General features: G+C 38.4%; 1 protein-coding gene across 4 annotated transcripts in view; it reads left to right on the top strand.

The window, feature by feature from the left end:
- The window catches only part of LOC126375653 (GAS2-like protein 3), a 105,810-nt gene that overhangs the window by 70,294 nt on the left and 19,244 nt on the right, over nucleotides 1-16,272 (top strand). For 2 of the 4 annotated variants that reach the window (XM_050022700.1, XM_050022701.1), the window contains exons 3-4: nucleotides 4,898-5,137; nucleotides 5,389-5,545. In XM_050022700.1, the coding sequence (XP_049878657.1) occupies nucleotides 4,907-5,137; nucleotides 5,389-5,545 (388 nt within the window). In that variant the 5' untranslated portion in view covers nucleotides 4,898-4,906. Of the gene's footprint in view, nucleotides 1-4,893; nucleotides 5,138-5,388; nucleotides 5,546-16,272 lie in introns of all 4 variants that reach the window. The other 2 variants (XM_050022698.1, XM_050022699.1) reach the window with 1 other exon arrangement.

Genomic DNA, 16,272 nt, shown 5'->3' with positions numbered 1-16,272 from the left:
AAAAAAAGTTTCAGTAATTCCAGAGAATTTTCTGGCCTCTTTCGTTTAGCTCCGCTTTTAAAAATATATAACGATGTTCTAGAACTCTAGGGAAACCTACAAATAGCTTAAGTTTAGATAATAAGTGTTGTTAAATATGTTTTTATAAAGCTGTTGGTTTTCTCAATAAACATAAAATAAATAAAATAAAAAAACTATAGAAATATAGAAAATTCAGATTCGAAAAATCTGAAATAAAAATGGCATAATAAGCTCACAACTGTATCAATTACATTCAGGTCACCCTAATTGTGGTATGCAGAAGTACCCACACCTCACCGAGCTAAATAAAAAAACTGTTAAATAAAAAAATATAATATTAAGAATATTAATAAAATTAAAAATTTTATTATATTTAATTATTCCATAATGCTATCCCTAACCTAAATCGTTAAAGTCGACGGTTTCAGTCTGAAAAAATAGTACAGTACCTTCCTTATCTTCCCGAGCAAGTCCTTTAACAACCAGACTATGTCCATTGATGCATGACGGACCATTGTACGCAGCATACAATACAATACAACCAAAAAACATAACTAAAAGAATATAATACAAAATAAATCTTAGAAATTCGTATCAAAAGTGGGTGCATCTTCTGATTAGTTACCGTAGGCTCTGTCCACCCTATTAGGGGATTTCGGGCTGGAGTGTGTGTGTGTATCTATGCAAGACGTGTGATTTATGTAGGTACGTATCTATTTGAACAAAATCTAAAATCCGCAACTCCCCACAAGTACCGTCTCCGTTACCTCACGTCGGCCCGTCACGTCCTCACGCGCACGACTCCCCCATATATGGCACCCTGCGCCTGCGCCTATCGCCAACAATCCCGTTTTTTGCGGCGAAGTTCAAGGCGGCCTTATGCGGAAGATGGCCGACTAGTCGGACCACACGACTATCGCGAGGATGTCGCAGATTACAGTTGATAGCGACCGGTTCCCATGACAATTAGCTTGGATAAACATGTAATCTTGCCGTGTGCTGATCTTAATTGACGGACGTGATCGCTATCGTAACAACTACAGAAGCGGCCGTGACACTGTTGCTGGTGTATCGAAGCGGATTTTTATGTGTAATTCGCTGCATCACAGATTGTACATCAACGCGTAGAAGTTGGGAGATGAGGCGATAGCACGGGTAGTTCTTGCAACCATCCATTGGATCGTGATGCGCTCGTCTACGAGCCACTATTGAGGGACCATCATTAACCGGGTATCACTTTTGGGAGAATCGATTGAGATATAACTAAAGCCAAACGCACTTAGAAACTCAAAATTCAGACTTGGTCACTCTCCGTACCCCTTGGTACTTACTTAAGTAGTTTTAAACTGGGTGTCTACTTTGGTAAACTAGAGGATGGCTTTACAATCGTTTGAGATCTTTTACTAAAACCAAACGCTCTCAGAAACTCAACATTCGGACTTGGTCATTCCCCCTAAGCCTTGGTACTTACTGATATAGTACTAGCGAAAGATTGGCTAATTATGATTAGGCAAGTTCATATTTTACTTTAAGTTATAATTATCAAAAATGGCCTCCAACTGAATTGAAATTGTTAGCCCCGCGACAGAGCATCACACGAAGGTATGCTTCGGCTTAGGTATAAAACTAAAATTGATAGAATTGGTTTCGTGACAGTTTTCGGAAAAGTATTTTAAAAATTACAATTGGGTATTTTATACCTTTTAAAATATTTTATTTTCTCGAAAAAGCTTTATATAATAGAAAAAATACATTTTCTTCAATTAGTTTAAATTTCGCGCGAAAACGGTTGGTCACGTGACATTTTGCCCAGTGACGTCACAGTTTAAAAAACAAAGAAACTATCAAACAGTATCACTTGAAACCTGATAGATAGTTTAGTAAATGTGACGTCACACGAAATTCAATCATGGCCGCCCGTGTTTCGGGTATCGTAATACACAGATAAAAAAACGCATTCTTATTTTGTAAAAATAAAATATTTAAAAATGATCTTAATAAAAAAGAAAAGTGTTGGATAAATATTGTTAAATGATAAACTACCACATCCGACATATTTCATATTTTATTGTTACAACTGTCAATTGTTATTCTTGTATAAATGAATTGATAATACTTATTTTGAATCAGTAATCTTAAGAGCTCTGAAAAAATAACTTTCAAAACAACACATTATCGCCAGTTAGTAGTAATTATTACCTCTTCAGTAACTTTCGCATGCAGATTCTCTGAAGTGTGAATATTCACGAGCTGCTCACATTAGCGGACTCCACTCAGTAATGACCACCTTGTGTGGAGAGCAGACATCGTAGATACAACAAAGTAGACGCTTAATGTTTGATTCCTTAAATCAAATCAAATATTCTTTATTGTACACACATATACAAGAAAGATTACCGTACAATTGGGGCTCTCATATAGAGCAATGAATCAGAGAAATTTAGATTTAAAGAGATTTAGAACCAGAGGCAGGAAGGATTGATATTTATTTAGGTGCGGAATGATTACAACAAGGATTACATAAAATTATAAACATTGTTAAGAAAACATTAAATAAATAAGTATTGTTTTATAGTATTCTTCGCTAGCAGGTAGCAGGTTGAGGTAAATGAGACGGTACGTCTCCATTGGCTCCCAATAAACCCTAAACACGTCGATCAAGGGCCACGGAAGCGGTCGCGATTGGCCGACTGTTGTCCACATTGTATATCTTCTGATGTATTACACGATGTATTAACAGAATCCGGTCGTCTATTACTAAGAGTCTAGAGATTATGCCGTCGATGGCAACTGCCTTTGTGGCTTAATTACTGACTGTCAGTGCGGCCTTCGAGAACTCATTATTTGTCTGCTCATTTTCAAAACGTTCGGAACACGGCCCTTGTCAGACATGTAAATTAGTACTGGCAACATCTTTAGCGGCTCTTTTGTAAAGTTCGGAAGGCCGCAAACATCTCGTCCCATCAACAAACCCATTATCATGATGTCACTGTCGTAAAAAACTTAAAAACGGCTGGTCATTTTCCTTTCAGACTTGATTTATGCGTCGTAAGCTCTACGCAGAAGCAATTGGAAACTAAATCGTTATTCTTTTCGGGCATTGTTTAATTTTATTTAACTATATATATATATCTATACAATGGTGCTAATTCTTATAGACACAAAACCGAAAAGGGAAGGGACGGTTGATTGACAGCTAATAATTTTAAAATGACAAGAGTGAATGAATGAATAACCCGAGCGAATCACATAGGCATATCGCCGCAGTACGCAGTCTGTTTTACGTGTGATGTCTACTTAATTATGGCTGGTTAATGGTCGATGTTAATTTATTATAGGGTTGTTTTAGATTTCTGCCTAATATTGACGTGTGTTCTATAAATATGCTTGTCGATTACCCGTCCCTTTTCCGCGGATAAGAAATAAAATTAGATGGTGTCTACAGGAATTAGCACCAATATATACATACATAAACAGCCTATATGTATACCTACCTACATAAGTTATCCTCATAACACGGTTTCCAATCGTAATATAACGTAACAACGATGACTTCTTGGTAAACATAAAATAAGACAAACGTCATACAAGCAGGTATGACATTAAAGAAAACCCAAAATGTACAATGTCGTTAATTCGTTGTCTTCGTATCCGTGTCATACATGATATCAATTAAAGGATGAGCTAATAACCTACGACAGTGTTCCATAACAGTATCAGATTAATATCAGATGATATTGTTTCCGTTCTTACCTTATTTCTCCTTGATTCACTAATAATAGGTATACACGTTACACACCCGGGACACGAAACACTACACATTGACGTTATCGTACACTACACACTGAAGACCATACGATTGGCGACTAAAGTAAGACCGAGGGGGGTGAGGTGAGGTGAACCTAGCTCAGCGGCTGGTGGGGAGCGTAGAGTTGCCGTTCTATACGTAGTATTCGTTATTCTAGTGAGCATCAGAATGACTGCCCAAAATGACAGATCAGCTTTAAAATATTACTAACATCCAATACCTTTTAGCTAATCTTTTATTGCATTTGTTCCTTTTTTATAATTTGTATTATGTGCATAATTGAGTTGTAAACAATAAACAATTAACATTTTCGTTAAAACATTTTTTGCTCATATTTTTTTATTTCTTGTTTTAAAAATCTAAAAAAATATTTGTTTAGGTAGGTACTGAATAGGTACTAAATTTGTGTATAGGCGAAATTACATTTCGGAGCCTTTTTGTGGAGATTCTAAATGTGGGTGGTCATTCAGACATCAGAATGACTGAACATTTTTTAAATAAATTTTCTTATTTATTAATTAGGTAGAAAATATCTATACAAAGGTATTAAATAGTAGCTAAAAGGTATTGGATGTTAGTAATATTTTAAAGCTGATCTGTCATTTTGGGCAGTCATTCTGATGCTCACGTTATTCTATGCCTGTTTCCTATCACCGTAAGGTTCATCAAGGAGCTCTTGTGTTGCCTTATTGTTAGCCTACCCCATTAGAGATTAAAGACGTTTGTTATATAATGCAATTATATTTCTAAAGTATGCGTTCTAAACACATACAAACATATCCTTCTAGAGGCTGATCCCTTGTCACCAAGGTACATCATTCAATCTTAGGATTTAGCATCAACAGTGGCTGCAAGTTGTCTTAGATTACTTGTGGCCCTGTCCATCCCATTAGGAATTTCTATATGTACTAACTGTTATATTAAAACTAAAGAGGTTTCATACAAATTTTGCCAACCCTTTTTACCCCCTTAGAGGCTGAATTTCGGGATAAGTGAGGGAGTCAATCTGTGACCCTTCGCTTTTAATATGTGTATGTGTTTGACCATCGCTTGTTTTGTTCCAGGCAGGCCTCCACAATGTCGTACCGCTGCGGGCCGACAGCAATTGGCAGCCGGACCTCCTGGGGTCCCATATCTTCACCCACCGTCACTGACAAACCCTTCGACCGCCCTCTGAGCGGCAACTTCGATCGCATCTTCAACGCCTTTGAACGCACCAACGCGTTCGAATATGTCAAGAGTAGCTTGGACAAGGAGGAGAGACAAGAGAGGCACATAGGTCATGGGGACATAGTGGTGAACAGAAAGGTGACTATATTTTAAAATGCAACAAAAAAAAAAAACAAAATGTTGATGGATATCGGCGCCGGCGGCTGACCAGAACGGTATAACCGCTCCCCGTGCCGGCGCTGCCGTCGAGAACACTTCAAGGAAAATCCGTTCAGTCGAATGCATGGATCACGCGTCGCTTCGTCCAGATTGCAGCATGAAACTTATCTTGCAATAAGTGTTATCCAGTGATAGTACATTGAAAATAACAGTTTTTTTTAATTTTGTAGATGAGCAGCAGTTTCGAGCGGGCGGACTGCGCGCTGGCTGCGCAGACGCCGAGCTCAGAAGACGAGGATTTCTACCGCGAGAAGATCCTGTATTCGCAGGCGAGACAACTGTTCCCACTACAAGAGGACCTCGCCGACTGGATCAACAAAACCATCGGTGAGTCGCTAGAACCTACTTTTTCTTAACTGGTTTCCCCGGGACACGCTCTGTGCACACCTGGGCTAGCCCTAAATAGATATAGCGTCATAATTTCTATAGAAGATGTCGATCAAGCTTCACCTACATCAAACTGCATTTGATTCGTATCCGTCTAGACGTTTTTGCGTGATGTGCGAACAAACCCGGAAAAGTTATAGTTAATTATGTGAAGGGTCACGTTTGACTGGCTATAATGGTTTTGCCAAAAAGACAAAAATTAAATTACGATTTTGAACTCGCGTAGATGAATAATGACTGCAACCTTGAAAATCTGAAGAACAACCAAATTTAGTTTATTTGCTGCTACGGAGAATAAATAATATTCCCTTCCATAAATCCAATCACAAATCATATTTTTCAGCATTATAGCTATTCAGTAGCACAGTGCTAGCACGGCGGAGGGTCTGTCATCTTACGTCACAGCTTCCGAACAATGATGGATGTCAGTCACACACTTGACCGCTGCGGTAACAATGTAACAAGAGTCATGTTATGTCGCGCTTGTTATTTGTTGCGTGTCTCTACCGTGGAAATTGTCAATTTTACAGTTTCTCTGACCTCTATTAGTAAATTCCTGCGTTTATTTGTAATTTTTAGTGCTAGCATCATCATCATCAATTTAAGAGCCACGCTCTTGTCGGTGTAGCATTTTCCATTCCAGATTAAAGAAAAGGTTAACGTCGTGTCTTATAGGGAAGTCAAGGAATTGGCCTTTGATAGACTGGGGTGCTAGCATACTGAATTAAAATTGATAACTATGAACACGGCGCGGTTCACTTACTTATACATCTGTAACGTAACATGTCTGCAACAGGGCTTCTTGTCAAGTTACACACTATGAATTCAGTTTGCTTCTTTCTTTTGCTAGGCCTGGGATTGATACCTGGGTAAAAATATACCATCCTTGTTTCGTTTCAATCATTGATATATGTCACTGATGATGTTATTGATGTATGTGTTTGTGTAGGTTGTTACTATAGCGTTGCAATCATCTCTATCAAGTGTATATAGTGCGGAAGAGATGTCACTTCCGCGAGCCATCACTCCTCTCTCAATCACTTCCATAGTCTACCTGAATTATTATAACTTATTCATATCTAACTTTTGTTTCCATCTCTCCCATTTGTCAGAAGTTTATCCAGTGCAAGTTGCTAGTTGAATATTTGACGCGCTCAATCTGTGCGGTAGATTTCCCTCGAGAGTGGTTGTGTTATTGTTCAGTGGTCTTTGAGGTGCATCATATAAACTGCTTCCGGGACTATGTGGATTTATAGGACTTTTGTTATAATTCTTCTCTTATCGAGTTCTTATTGATTTAGTAGTAGCCAACAGTATATTGATCCCGGCAACTATTTACGTACGTTGTTCTCCATTATTAGGGCCATATCTCACCAAGACACTAGGGTGGCGCCACCACAGTCGCGTCATCAATAGAGGGTAACTACCCTCCTAGGTCAAAAATGAATTATAAAATTCTGATTACTAAATAAAAATAGATCTAAAGGTGACAAAAAACGTTTTCGTTTTGCTATTTAACTTATTTGTGAATTTTAATAATGAAAAATGTTATAATAAGTACAATATTTTCTCACATTTTTCTAATACATAGGTACATATACAAATTCCATAGTAATTTCGTGTTTTGACGTTTAGTAAAAAGTAACTGATTTGACTACTTGGAAACTACCCTACTGTCCATCATGTTCTTTACGAAATTAACTTGACAAATAAAATCCATAAGTAAACTTGCGTCCGTTTCTCCTTAACTTTTGCTTATAAAAATGGCTCGCTCCAATGTTAAGTACATTTGAGCATAACGAATCTTAATCGGCCAATAATCTCCACGTGAAATGTCAATTACTATCGCATAATTTATGTGTAGTTGTAACTGATTTGCTATGCTTGTACATACATGTCAAACACTCAAAACAATAGCTACTCGTATTGCGCGCGATTCGATATGAATACCGTCGGCCAAACATATAATAAAGCGTCCTGTTTTATTAAACAATCTTCTTTATTTTCTACTTTGTTTCCGTTGTGGAGTAAACGGAGATGTACACTTTCTTCTTTGGACCTTGACATAGTCCGGTGGAAGAATTTTCTTCTTATTTTCGTGTCGACAGCAAGTCTTAAACTAAACGGTATCGGCCCAAAATTCCGCTACGAATATAACATCGTTAGCCTTCGTCATGTCTCGCATTTAGACTCTTTGTTATGTTATGTTAGTGGGCTCTGTTTTCCGCATTTAGCCTTATTCTTTTTTTTAGACTTCTTCCTTTATCTTTAGCATTTAGCCTTAGAACTTCGGAGTGAGCCAGTTTTCAAGCAGTTACGCCACACTTTACGAGACTTCCTGTGTGCATGCCATTCATAACAGGTACACATCACATACAGAGCCCAGGCCTACCTGAACCCTTAACTTTGTAACTGCTTGTTACTGAATATAACATAACATAGCGTCTGTATCCCCGAAGGGGTAGGCAAAGGTGGTATATACACACCGCAAGGCGATGGCTAATGGCGATAGCCTCACCTCCACAACCCCGGGCACAAATCCCGGAAACCTCGTGATATCACTTACCTATGATCCAAACAAGAATTTAAACTCCTATTGAGTGGTTTACAGCCCGAGCCCGGATTCGAACCCGTGATAATACCACGTAAGTCACGCGTTTTCGGAACAGAGCTATCCCAATTCACCCACGTTTACCATCGACACACGTCAAATATGATATACTTATCTGTCCTACACACGTAGCGGCACGCACTCCGTATAATGATGTTTTTCAAAGTGCTACAAATGACAACAATAGTGAACCGGTATTGGATCATCGGTCCATATCGGCTGCGCCCGCGCCGGACGCCGCGTGGGCGGGAACATGAATGGAATCCTAGCTTATAACAACTAGTTTTTGTAATTTGTTATTAATTGAACAAAAAATTGCCAAAAAATTGTTATTAATTGAACACATATGCGGCGTCCGGTTGCAGGTGATGTACTTTAGAGTTTCTTGTATCTTAAGAACTTTATGGCGCAGTACATTCTTGTCAAGCGTTTTCTTTGGGACTTGAACATACATTGCTGGCGAGGAGACGTCTGCCTACCCCTTCGAAGATACATGCGTGATGCTATGTTACGTTGTTTTCTATATTTATGTATGAATAAACAAGGATTGATTAAATAGACTTTTCGTACATTTTCTTTAGATGGTATTTGGTCCGACTAATGGGGAGCGCTTTCGCCATGAAAATAACTGTTGCAGTATATATCGGGACAAATAGAGAAAACATATAATAAAAAAAACAACGTCTTGCTTTTAAGTCTTCGCAAAAGGGAAACCACTGCCCTAATTTTCCCTAAAAAAGTAGCTAGGAAAATGCTACACCGACAAGAGGGCTTAAATTAGTGCTGTGAATGAGCATGTGTTAATCTCATTTGTTAATGAATTAGTCAAGTGTAAACAAAAAATAATTTATTCATTTTATAAATGCACATATTAATACAACACAACATTTGAATTACAGCTATATTCTCGATTATTATGAACGTTTAGCTCAATGATGAATGCGTCGTGGTTGCCATTCATCTCTTCATAAAACATTTATGTGTCTCCGAAATAGGTAATAATTGAATTCCATCGGTATTAAAGCTAATGTAGCGTCGCCTACGCCGACGGCTCACGAGCGGGACGTAAGGCTGGTGGTATATGTAAATATTTTGACAAACGTAAACAAACAGTTTTAGACACCTCTTGGATGCAAAGGCCTAAGAATTGGGAGCAAGCTACTGACTCTGCAAAAGATCACGAGGAGTGGAAATCTGTTATTCGAGCCCTACATCACAAAAGGGGATAAAAGGATTAGAAGAATAAGAGAATTATAACTAAGTTATACTACAAGTCATTATATTAAACAACAAGTAACGAATAAAAAAACATTTTCTTTTTTCTATTTTTCTTATCGTTCATTTTTCTATTTAAGTAATATAATTTACCAATTTTAATTAAGGAAATCTCAACAATAAGTTCGATATTTTATCACGATTTTTTAGGACTTCACGGAATTTGTATGAAAACAATTCCATAGTAATTTCTTATTTGGCGTTTAGTAAAAAGTAGCTGATTTAACTAAGTAAATGGACATACACAATGATTTTTGGCGAAATGTGGTAGATATTGGGTAGAGATAGAAAAGTAGAGGAGAGGCCTTTAGACACTTCGCAGGAAAAAAAGTCAAGCGCTTTTAGTAATTAGAATGACATGATGTGCCTCGCTTGTTCTTAAGATTTTCGTACAATATGAGAAGGATTGTACCAGGACTGCAGTGGAAATTGTACATCCTATACTGCGCTACATTTTCATGACAACTAATATTGGCACGCCTTGGGCGAAACGTGTACCTCCGATCAGACGATCAAAATTGCGGAAACATCCAGGGGTATTACTCCAATTATTAACAACCCACACACGATGAGAATATCAATGGAGAAACCCATAGATTAAAGAGAGAAAAAAAATACAGACCTTATCCGTTCTGTGGACAAAACTATAAATTAAACTCCCATATCTGAGCCGAGCATACTTGTCATATTATATTTGATCGCCGATTTTCCTATTATGTCAGATTGTATGATTGATTTGATCGGGTTGTGCCCAGCAGTGGGATATATAATATAGACTGTTTATGTTATGACACATTGTAATTCTTAGCTTAATGAGTCTATCTGATCCCAAGAAGCTGGACTTCTAATTATCTACTTTAAAAAAACGGTGACTTTCGACAAAATCTGGCTGGCGTAACGCACTCTGGGCAGAAACCTCTCCTCCATCCTTCCATTCTCCTCGAATCCGCGCAAACGCCGACAAATGTCGGCTATAATATACGTACAATCAAAGATCAAAAGTTCAGTCACTGAGCCCAGCGAATTATTTGTAAACAGTGGTGAAATTATGAACCATTAGTTGTTTTAATTATAAAATTTATGTTTTTGAAGGTGTTTTTGGTCTATTATAGAAACGACATGTAACCAGGAGGTCTTAAGTGCTACCTAATTTATTACTTTGCAATAAACTGATTGAACCTTTGCAGCTTATCGTACATAACTCAACACACGTCCTTAATTCCAAATGGCAAGAAGATTTGTAAGATTGTCATTGCCCCGTGTAAATCCGTCCTAACCTCAGCTAAGTTGAAGTACTAAGCAGCGTTGTCTGTCTCACACGTCGTAACTCACTCTCAGAGATTTACAGCAACTCCAGCTTGTAGCCGACACCTTATAAATTGTAATCACCACAATGAGCTTTAGCTATGTCGATGCAAAGGTCAAATTTCTCTTTAGGTAGGTATATTTATTACCTGTACTTATGTGTGTTTTGCGTCAGACAGAGTACTGCGGGGCGGAAGGCAAGAGGGAAACCACTGCCCTATTTTTCCCTAAAAAAGTAGCATGGAAAATGGTGCACCGACAAGAGCGTGGCTCTTAAATTGATGATGATGACTTATGTGTGAGAGCCGTGGTAGCTCAGTTGGTAGAACGTTTGCCTCGCGGGTTGATGGTTCGCTTCTGTAAAAAACCGGACCTGTCAAATCTTCAGGCATACCCCGGACACTTCATACAAACAACCTCGTTTTACACAGACATCACACATTGACGTTATCGTACACATCTGTGTGTGTGACATCTGACGCCATACGATTCAAGTCTAAATTATGTTCGAAGGGGGTGAGGTTAACCTAGCTCAGCAGCTGGTGGAGAGCGGAGAGTTGCCGTTCTATGCGTAGTATTATTCCTTATTCTATTCTACAGGTTAGGTAAGTGAACTCTGGGAAAAATGGGAGATGACTTATGTATGTGTTTACTACACTATTACTAGTAAGCTTAGATTTATGTTTATAAAATAAAAATGCTGAGTCAATTCGATTATATTGGAGCATTTGGTCTACCTACCATGGACCGCGCGCGTGTATGATGAATGTGAAGGTAGAAAAAGAAGTATTCAAGAGCGAGCCAAATGAAAATCCATACATAGGCCAATCTACTATAAGTCACGTCAAAAAAAAGAAGAAAGGACCAATCTAACGATATTATTTTTATAACTTTTGTAATTAGACTTACCTTAGCTAGTACTAAACCCCTTTACACTGCACTCCCATGTAGATCTTCAGGGGTAGGCCCTCCAAATCCTCTGTTCCCATGGTCATGGTGCCTGTGATCGATGGCACCACGAATGTAACAGACTGCGCCTGCGGCGGTCGTCACGACGTCGCTATTACACTCTCATACATTGGTCGCTGTCACAGTATCTGGCTATCGATATTAATATTGTTGCGTCTGTCTGAATGTCAAATTCTGTTGTATTATATTCCTTTTTTTCCTTTTGCCCATTTGAGGATCAGGCTAAGATCGTAACACCATTCTGCCAAGTCTTCAGTATATTTTCTTTGCTGTTAAATTTCAATATGTCAAGTCTTCTATAATAGTATTATATTCCTTCGTCTGTGGTGTTGCGTGGCTGTGAAATTTGTTTTTTTTTGTTCAGTGCTTACAGCCTTTTTACAAGAGCTTCCACAAGAAAATGTAAGACATTTTAAATGTCCCCTCCACAACACATAGCGTCTGTGGTCTAGTAGTTAGAGCGTTAGGCTCACGATCTGGAGGTCCGGGTTCGCTTCCCGATGGGGACATAGTCGAAATCATTTTGTGAGACTGTCCTTTGTTAGGCAAGGACTTATCCCAATTGGTATATATTCGTGAGCTTGTATTATGTTTGACAACATTTTAATTCGTCACGTGCAGGTAGTTTTACATTTAGTCATTCTCGCTTCACCTTTACTTCATAATCATTCTTGAGTGATTATTTAATTAAATAACTTCGCTGTCACGCCACCCACTTGCCTGCTGTGATCCCATGTCGTGCGCAGATGTAGCTATCTTCATAAATACAACGTGTCGTATGCGCAGATGTAACTGTCTTGATAAATGCAACGTTCAGCGCATCGTACGGTTTCATGGCTCACTTGATTCGTGACTCGGGAAGGAAAATGTATGTGGAATTATCTTATGATTTCTCCTGTCAACTAATATTACTCAGTATACTTAAGTGTACTTATATTTTTCAACTTTTTATTTTATTGTCTATCTCGCTAAGTTTTTTTATTAAATTTATTTCCTATACTTAAAGGGTTGCTTGGAAGAGATTGCTAGCTTATAAATAAGGCCGCCTATTTTACTACCTATATATGTAGTTGTAATAATGTATTTTTAATATGTTTTAAGTGCAACAAAGAGTTTTTGTATTGTATTGTAAGTATAGAATGTGCAATTTTGATACTTTGAATATTGAGCACTGACTAATGTAATAATGGAACTCCGTGATATTAGATGGTCTATAATGGTCTAGTCAACTGTGTTAGTGAAAACCGTACTTAACCTCGTAAGGCCCGGATTTCCAGACACAATAGTTAAACAATGGGATTTGGATTTTAAAAGGACTTTGGGCGTTAAGACCTTAAGATAAATGCATTATGTATTACATTGAACGTAAACTATTAATTCGCTCAGTAAAGCTTCAAATTTCGTAGAGACCACATTGAACCGCACCCAAAAAAGGTGATACGTTACGCGTAATTAACACACAAAGTAAGCGCAGTGTACAAGTTTGTTAGTAAACACGGCGCGTGAGTGGCGGCGCCCGCGCAGCGAGCGGTTGTTAACTTAATACCTGTATAAACATCGAACGGGTCAATAGGTGAACTGTTTGTTGTGTGATTCGTTTCTAATTATGAACTTTGTTCATAAACTTTAGAGTTTCATTCTTCTTTCGTTTCAATGGCATATTCGTATCGTATTCTTTGGTGCTTTGACTTATATTGTAGAGAAAGGATCGGTTAATTCACACACTTTGAAATCAAAAATGAATAAAAGCGCAATGTGTGTGCTATGAAGTGTATGTTATATAATGCTATGTAGTGTCATTTAAGCAGCCAATCAGCTTGCGACACCAAACACTTCAGAACCCCGATAACCGACCCGATTCGTGGTCGACGATTTCCCTCAATCAGCGAATATCGCTATCGACCCGCTAGGGTCGATTAATTCTTCCAAATATTTTTCCTCTCAGACGACGCCCTGAGCCGAGGTTCGCGCCCAACTGGGCACCTTCAGGCTTGTTGTCTTAAACGTTGTACTGGGTGAGAGCCTTCAGCGCTCCCCTTTTGTCCGGCCAAGTAGTTAATGCCATCTGCGGCAAATCTACAATAAGTCACGTCAAAAAAATGACATTTAAAATTGTCCTTACATTACATTAGCCTTGAGTCTATAATAAATAATACTAGAACCTTATCTCTTTATCATTTTCGCACCACGTCGCACAATATCTGTAATCTATAAGAACATAAACCCTCGTCTTAGTGCAGTAATACATTTTATCTATTCAGACCTATACCTCGCGTTTACCTATGTTCTAGAAACTCTGCAAAATATAATTTCTGTCAGAAGGTCATTAAAGCCACATACATACATAAACTCACCCGTATTTCCCACCGAGGTAAGCAGAGACTATGGGATTCCATTTCCTTGGATCCTGACATACTTCTCTTACTTCCTCCACATTCATCATCGTTTCAGACACGCATACCGCTTCAGAGTAGATGATACCTTTTCTAAGAACATCTCCAATTTGGTTAATCAATAGACTCCTAGGTCTTCCTCACTTCTTATCATTATCATCTTTTTTATACAAGTAGCAGAAGGCCTACCTAAATTCATTTAATTTGTAGGTAAGTATGACCAAGAGCGGTGACACTAAGGTACCTACGTAGTTTGTTATATTTATCTCAGAAAACTGACACCAAAAGTGGTCACATTGTCTTCCTCGCGACTTATTTATTTATTTATATCAAGCAACATGCCCTACACGTATTATTACTTATACTGCAGGCATTACTTATTCCTTATTAATACTTACTCCTTTACAAGAGATTGTTACTTAGCAATAAGGCCGCCTGTTGTACTCATTCTATTTCTCTTTTGTTTTGTATTTTGTGTTTTGTGCAATAAAGTATTTGTTATGTTATGTTAAGTATTACATTGTACAGGAGTAAGTATCTATTCAAAATTGTATTTTTTTTTTAAGAAAACGCGACACGTTCTTTCTTATGTCGCTTTATTGGTGTAAAAAAGGCACCCTGCTTTGTCTTTGGCTGAACCTTTTCAGCGCTCGCGGAACCGCACTCGCGCCGCATATTATATCGAGGGCTTTGATCAACAGCCGAAAGACTTCTATCTACGTAGATAGCATTCGCTGCGTCTATTGGTCGAAACCCTCGATATAAATCCCGCCGCCCTCGGCGTGGCTGCCATGCAAACCCTGCAGTAGGGATACAACTGTGAGTGTATGAGTGCATGTGGTTCAATGAATGCGTTAGACACGACATAACAGTAGCAGGTCGTCGCACGCGCCGGTATCGGTCGCTCGCTGTATTACGGCACACTCCACTGACCGCTTTGTCGTGTGTAGATGCGCTAGCGCACCATTTGATTCGCTTCACCACACATGCATCCACCATATCTATAAGTAAACATTGTATAGTATGATACATTTACGCGGGTTGTATTTATGTCGACGTGCTATAGAGTCAATTATAGAAATGTGAACTCAAGGTACTTAGTAAAAAAACAACCTAACCTAGCAGAAAAAGTAGTAGGTACAAGGGGGTTAAAAAGGCCACATTGAATCAAGTTATCTAAAAAAGAAATTGGTATCATTTGGTCGGCATAATGGCGATATAAATCGAATAAAAAGTCGGATGGACAGGATGAGGACCCGGTGGTGTAATGGTTAACAATCGTCTCAGCAAGTCCCATCCGAATCAGAGTTTTCTTTGTGATAGACAGATAGTCGCTTTAAAAAACCGGACCTGTTAAATCTTCAGGTATGGTAAGCGCACGATGTGAAAACGGGATAACAATCTCACCTAATGTTAAGTGACGATGTGGTCTACACGCTTACCTGGCAAATGCCTATTCACTCTAGCCTTGAAGACTCCTAAATTATAATGAATCAGAAAAACAGACGACGGCAGACAGTTCCAGACCATTGCAGTACTTACGCATAAAAAAGGAAAAGGCAAAACTTTGTGATAAGTCAGAGTTTTCTTTGGATGTTCATACATTACCTTTTTGTATTATCTTTGCTGTAGGGAATGTTTTGAGAAACGAAATGCAAGGTAAGCGCATTCTTGCACTAACATTAGCTACAAATTAAGCAATATGTGGCTAATTACGATTTCAGGTTAAGTATATCGAATGACGCAAACTCACTAAATGAAAATATTTAAGTGCATTGAAGTAGGTGCCTAATTATTTTAATTGTTGTTTTTAACACAACATAAGCTCACAACTATGTCCCAATGGCGTAGTCAGAGGTACATCTATCACAAGATGAACTAAGCACTTTACAAAGCTTGCTTGATTTTTTTTTTACATTTTAGTAAAAGTATATCGGAAGTTTTTGTCAAGTATTTGGGAAATGTAAGATGCTTCCGTGCTTTTGAACTCCCTCTAGTTCATTGAGGTGAAAACATTTTTTGACAAGACTTGTAGCAGATTTGCCGCACATGGCATTAACTACTTAGCCGGACAAATGGGGAGCACTGAGGGCTCTCACCCGGTGCAAAATTTA

Source organism: Pectinophora gossypiella, chromosome 19, assembly GCF_024362695.1.
Source record: "Pectinophora gossypiella chromosome 19, ilPecGoss1.1, whole genome shotgun sequence".
NCBI classification, from domain to species: domain Eukaryota; kingdom Metazoa; phylum Arthropoda; class Insecta; order Lepidoptera; family Gelechiidae; genus Pectinophora; species Pectinophora gossypiella.
The sequence above is the reverse complement of the archived record's forward strand: the minus strand, read 5'-3'. Positions and strand labels throughout refer to the sequence as shown.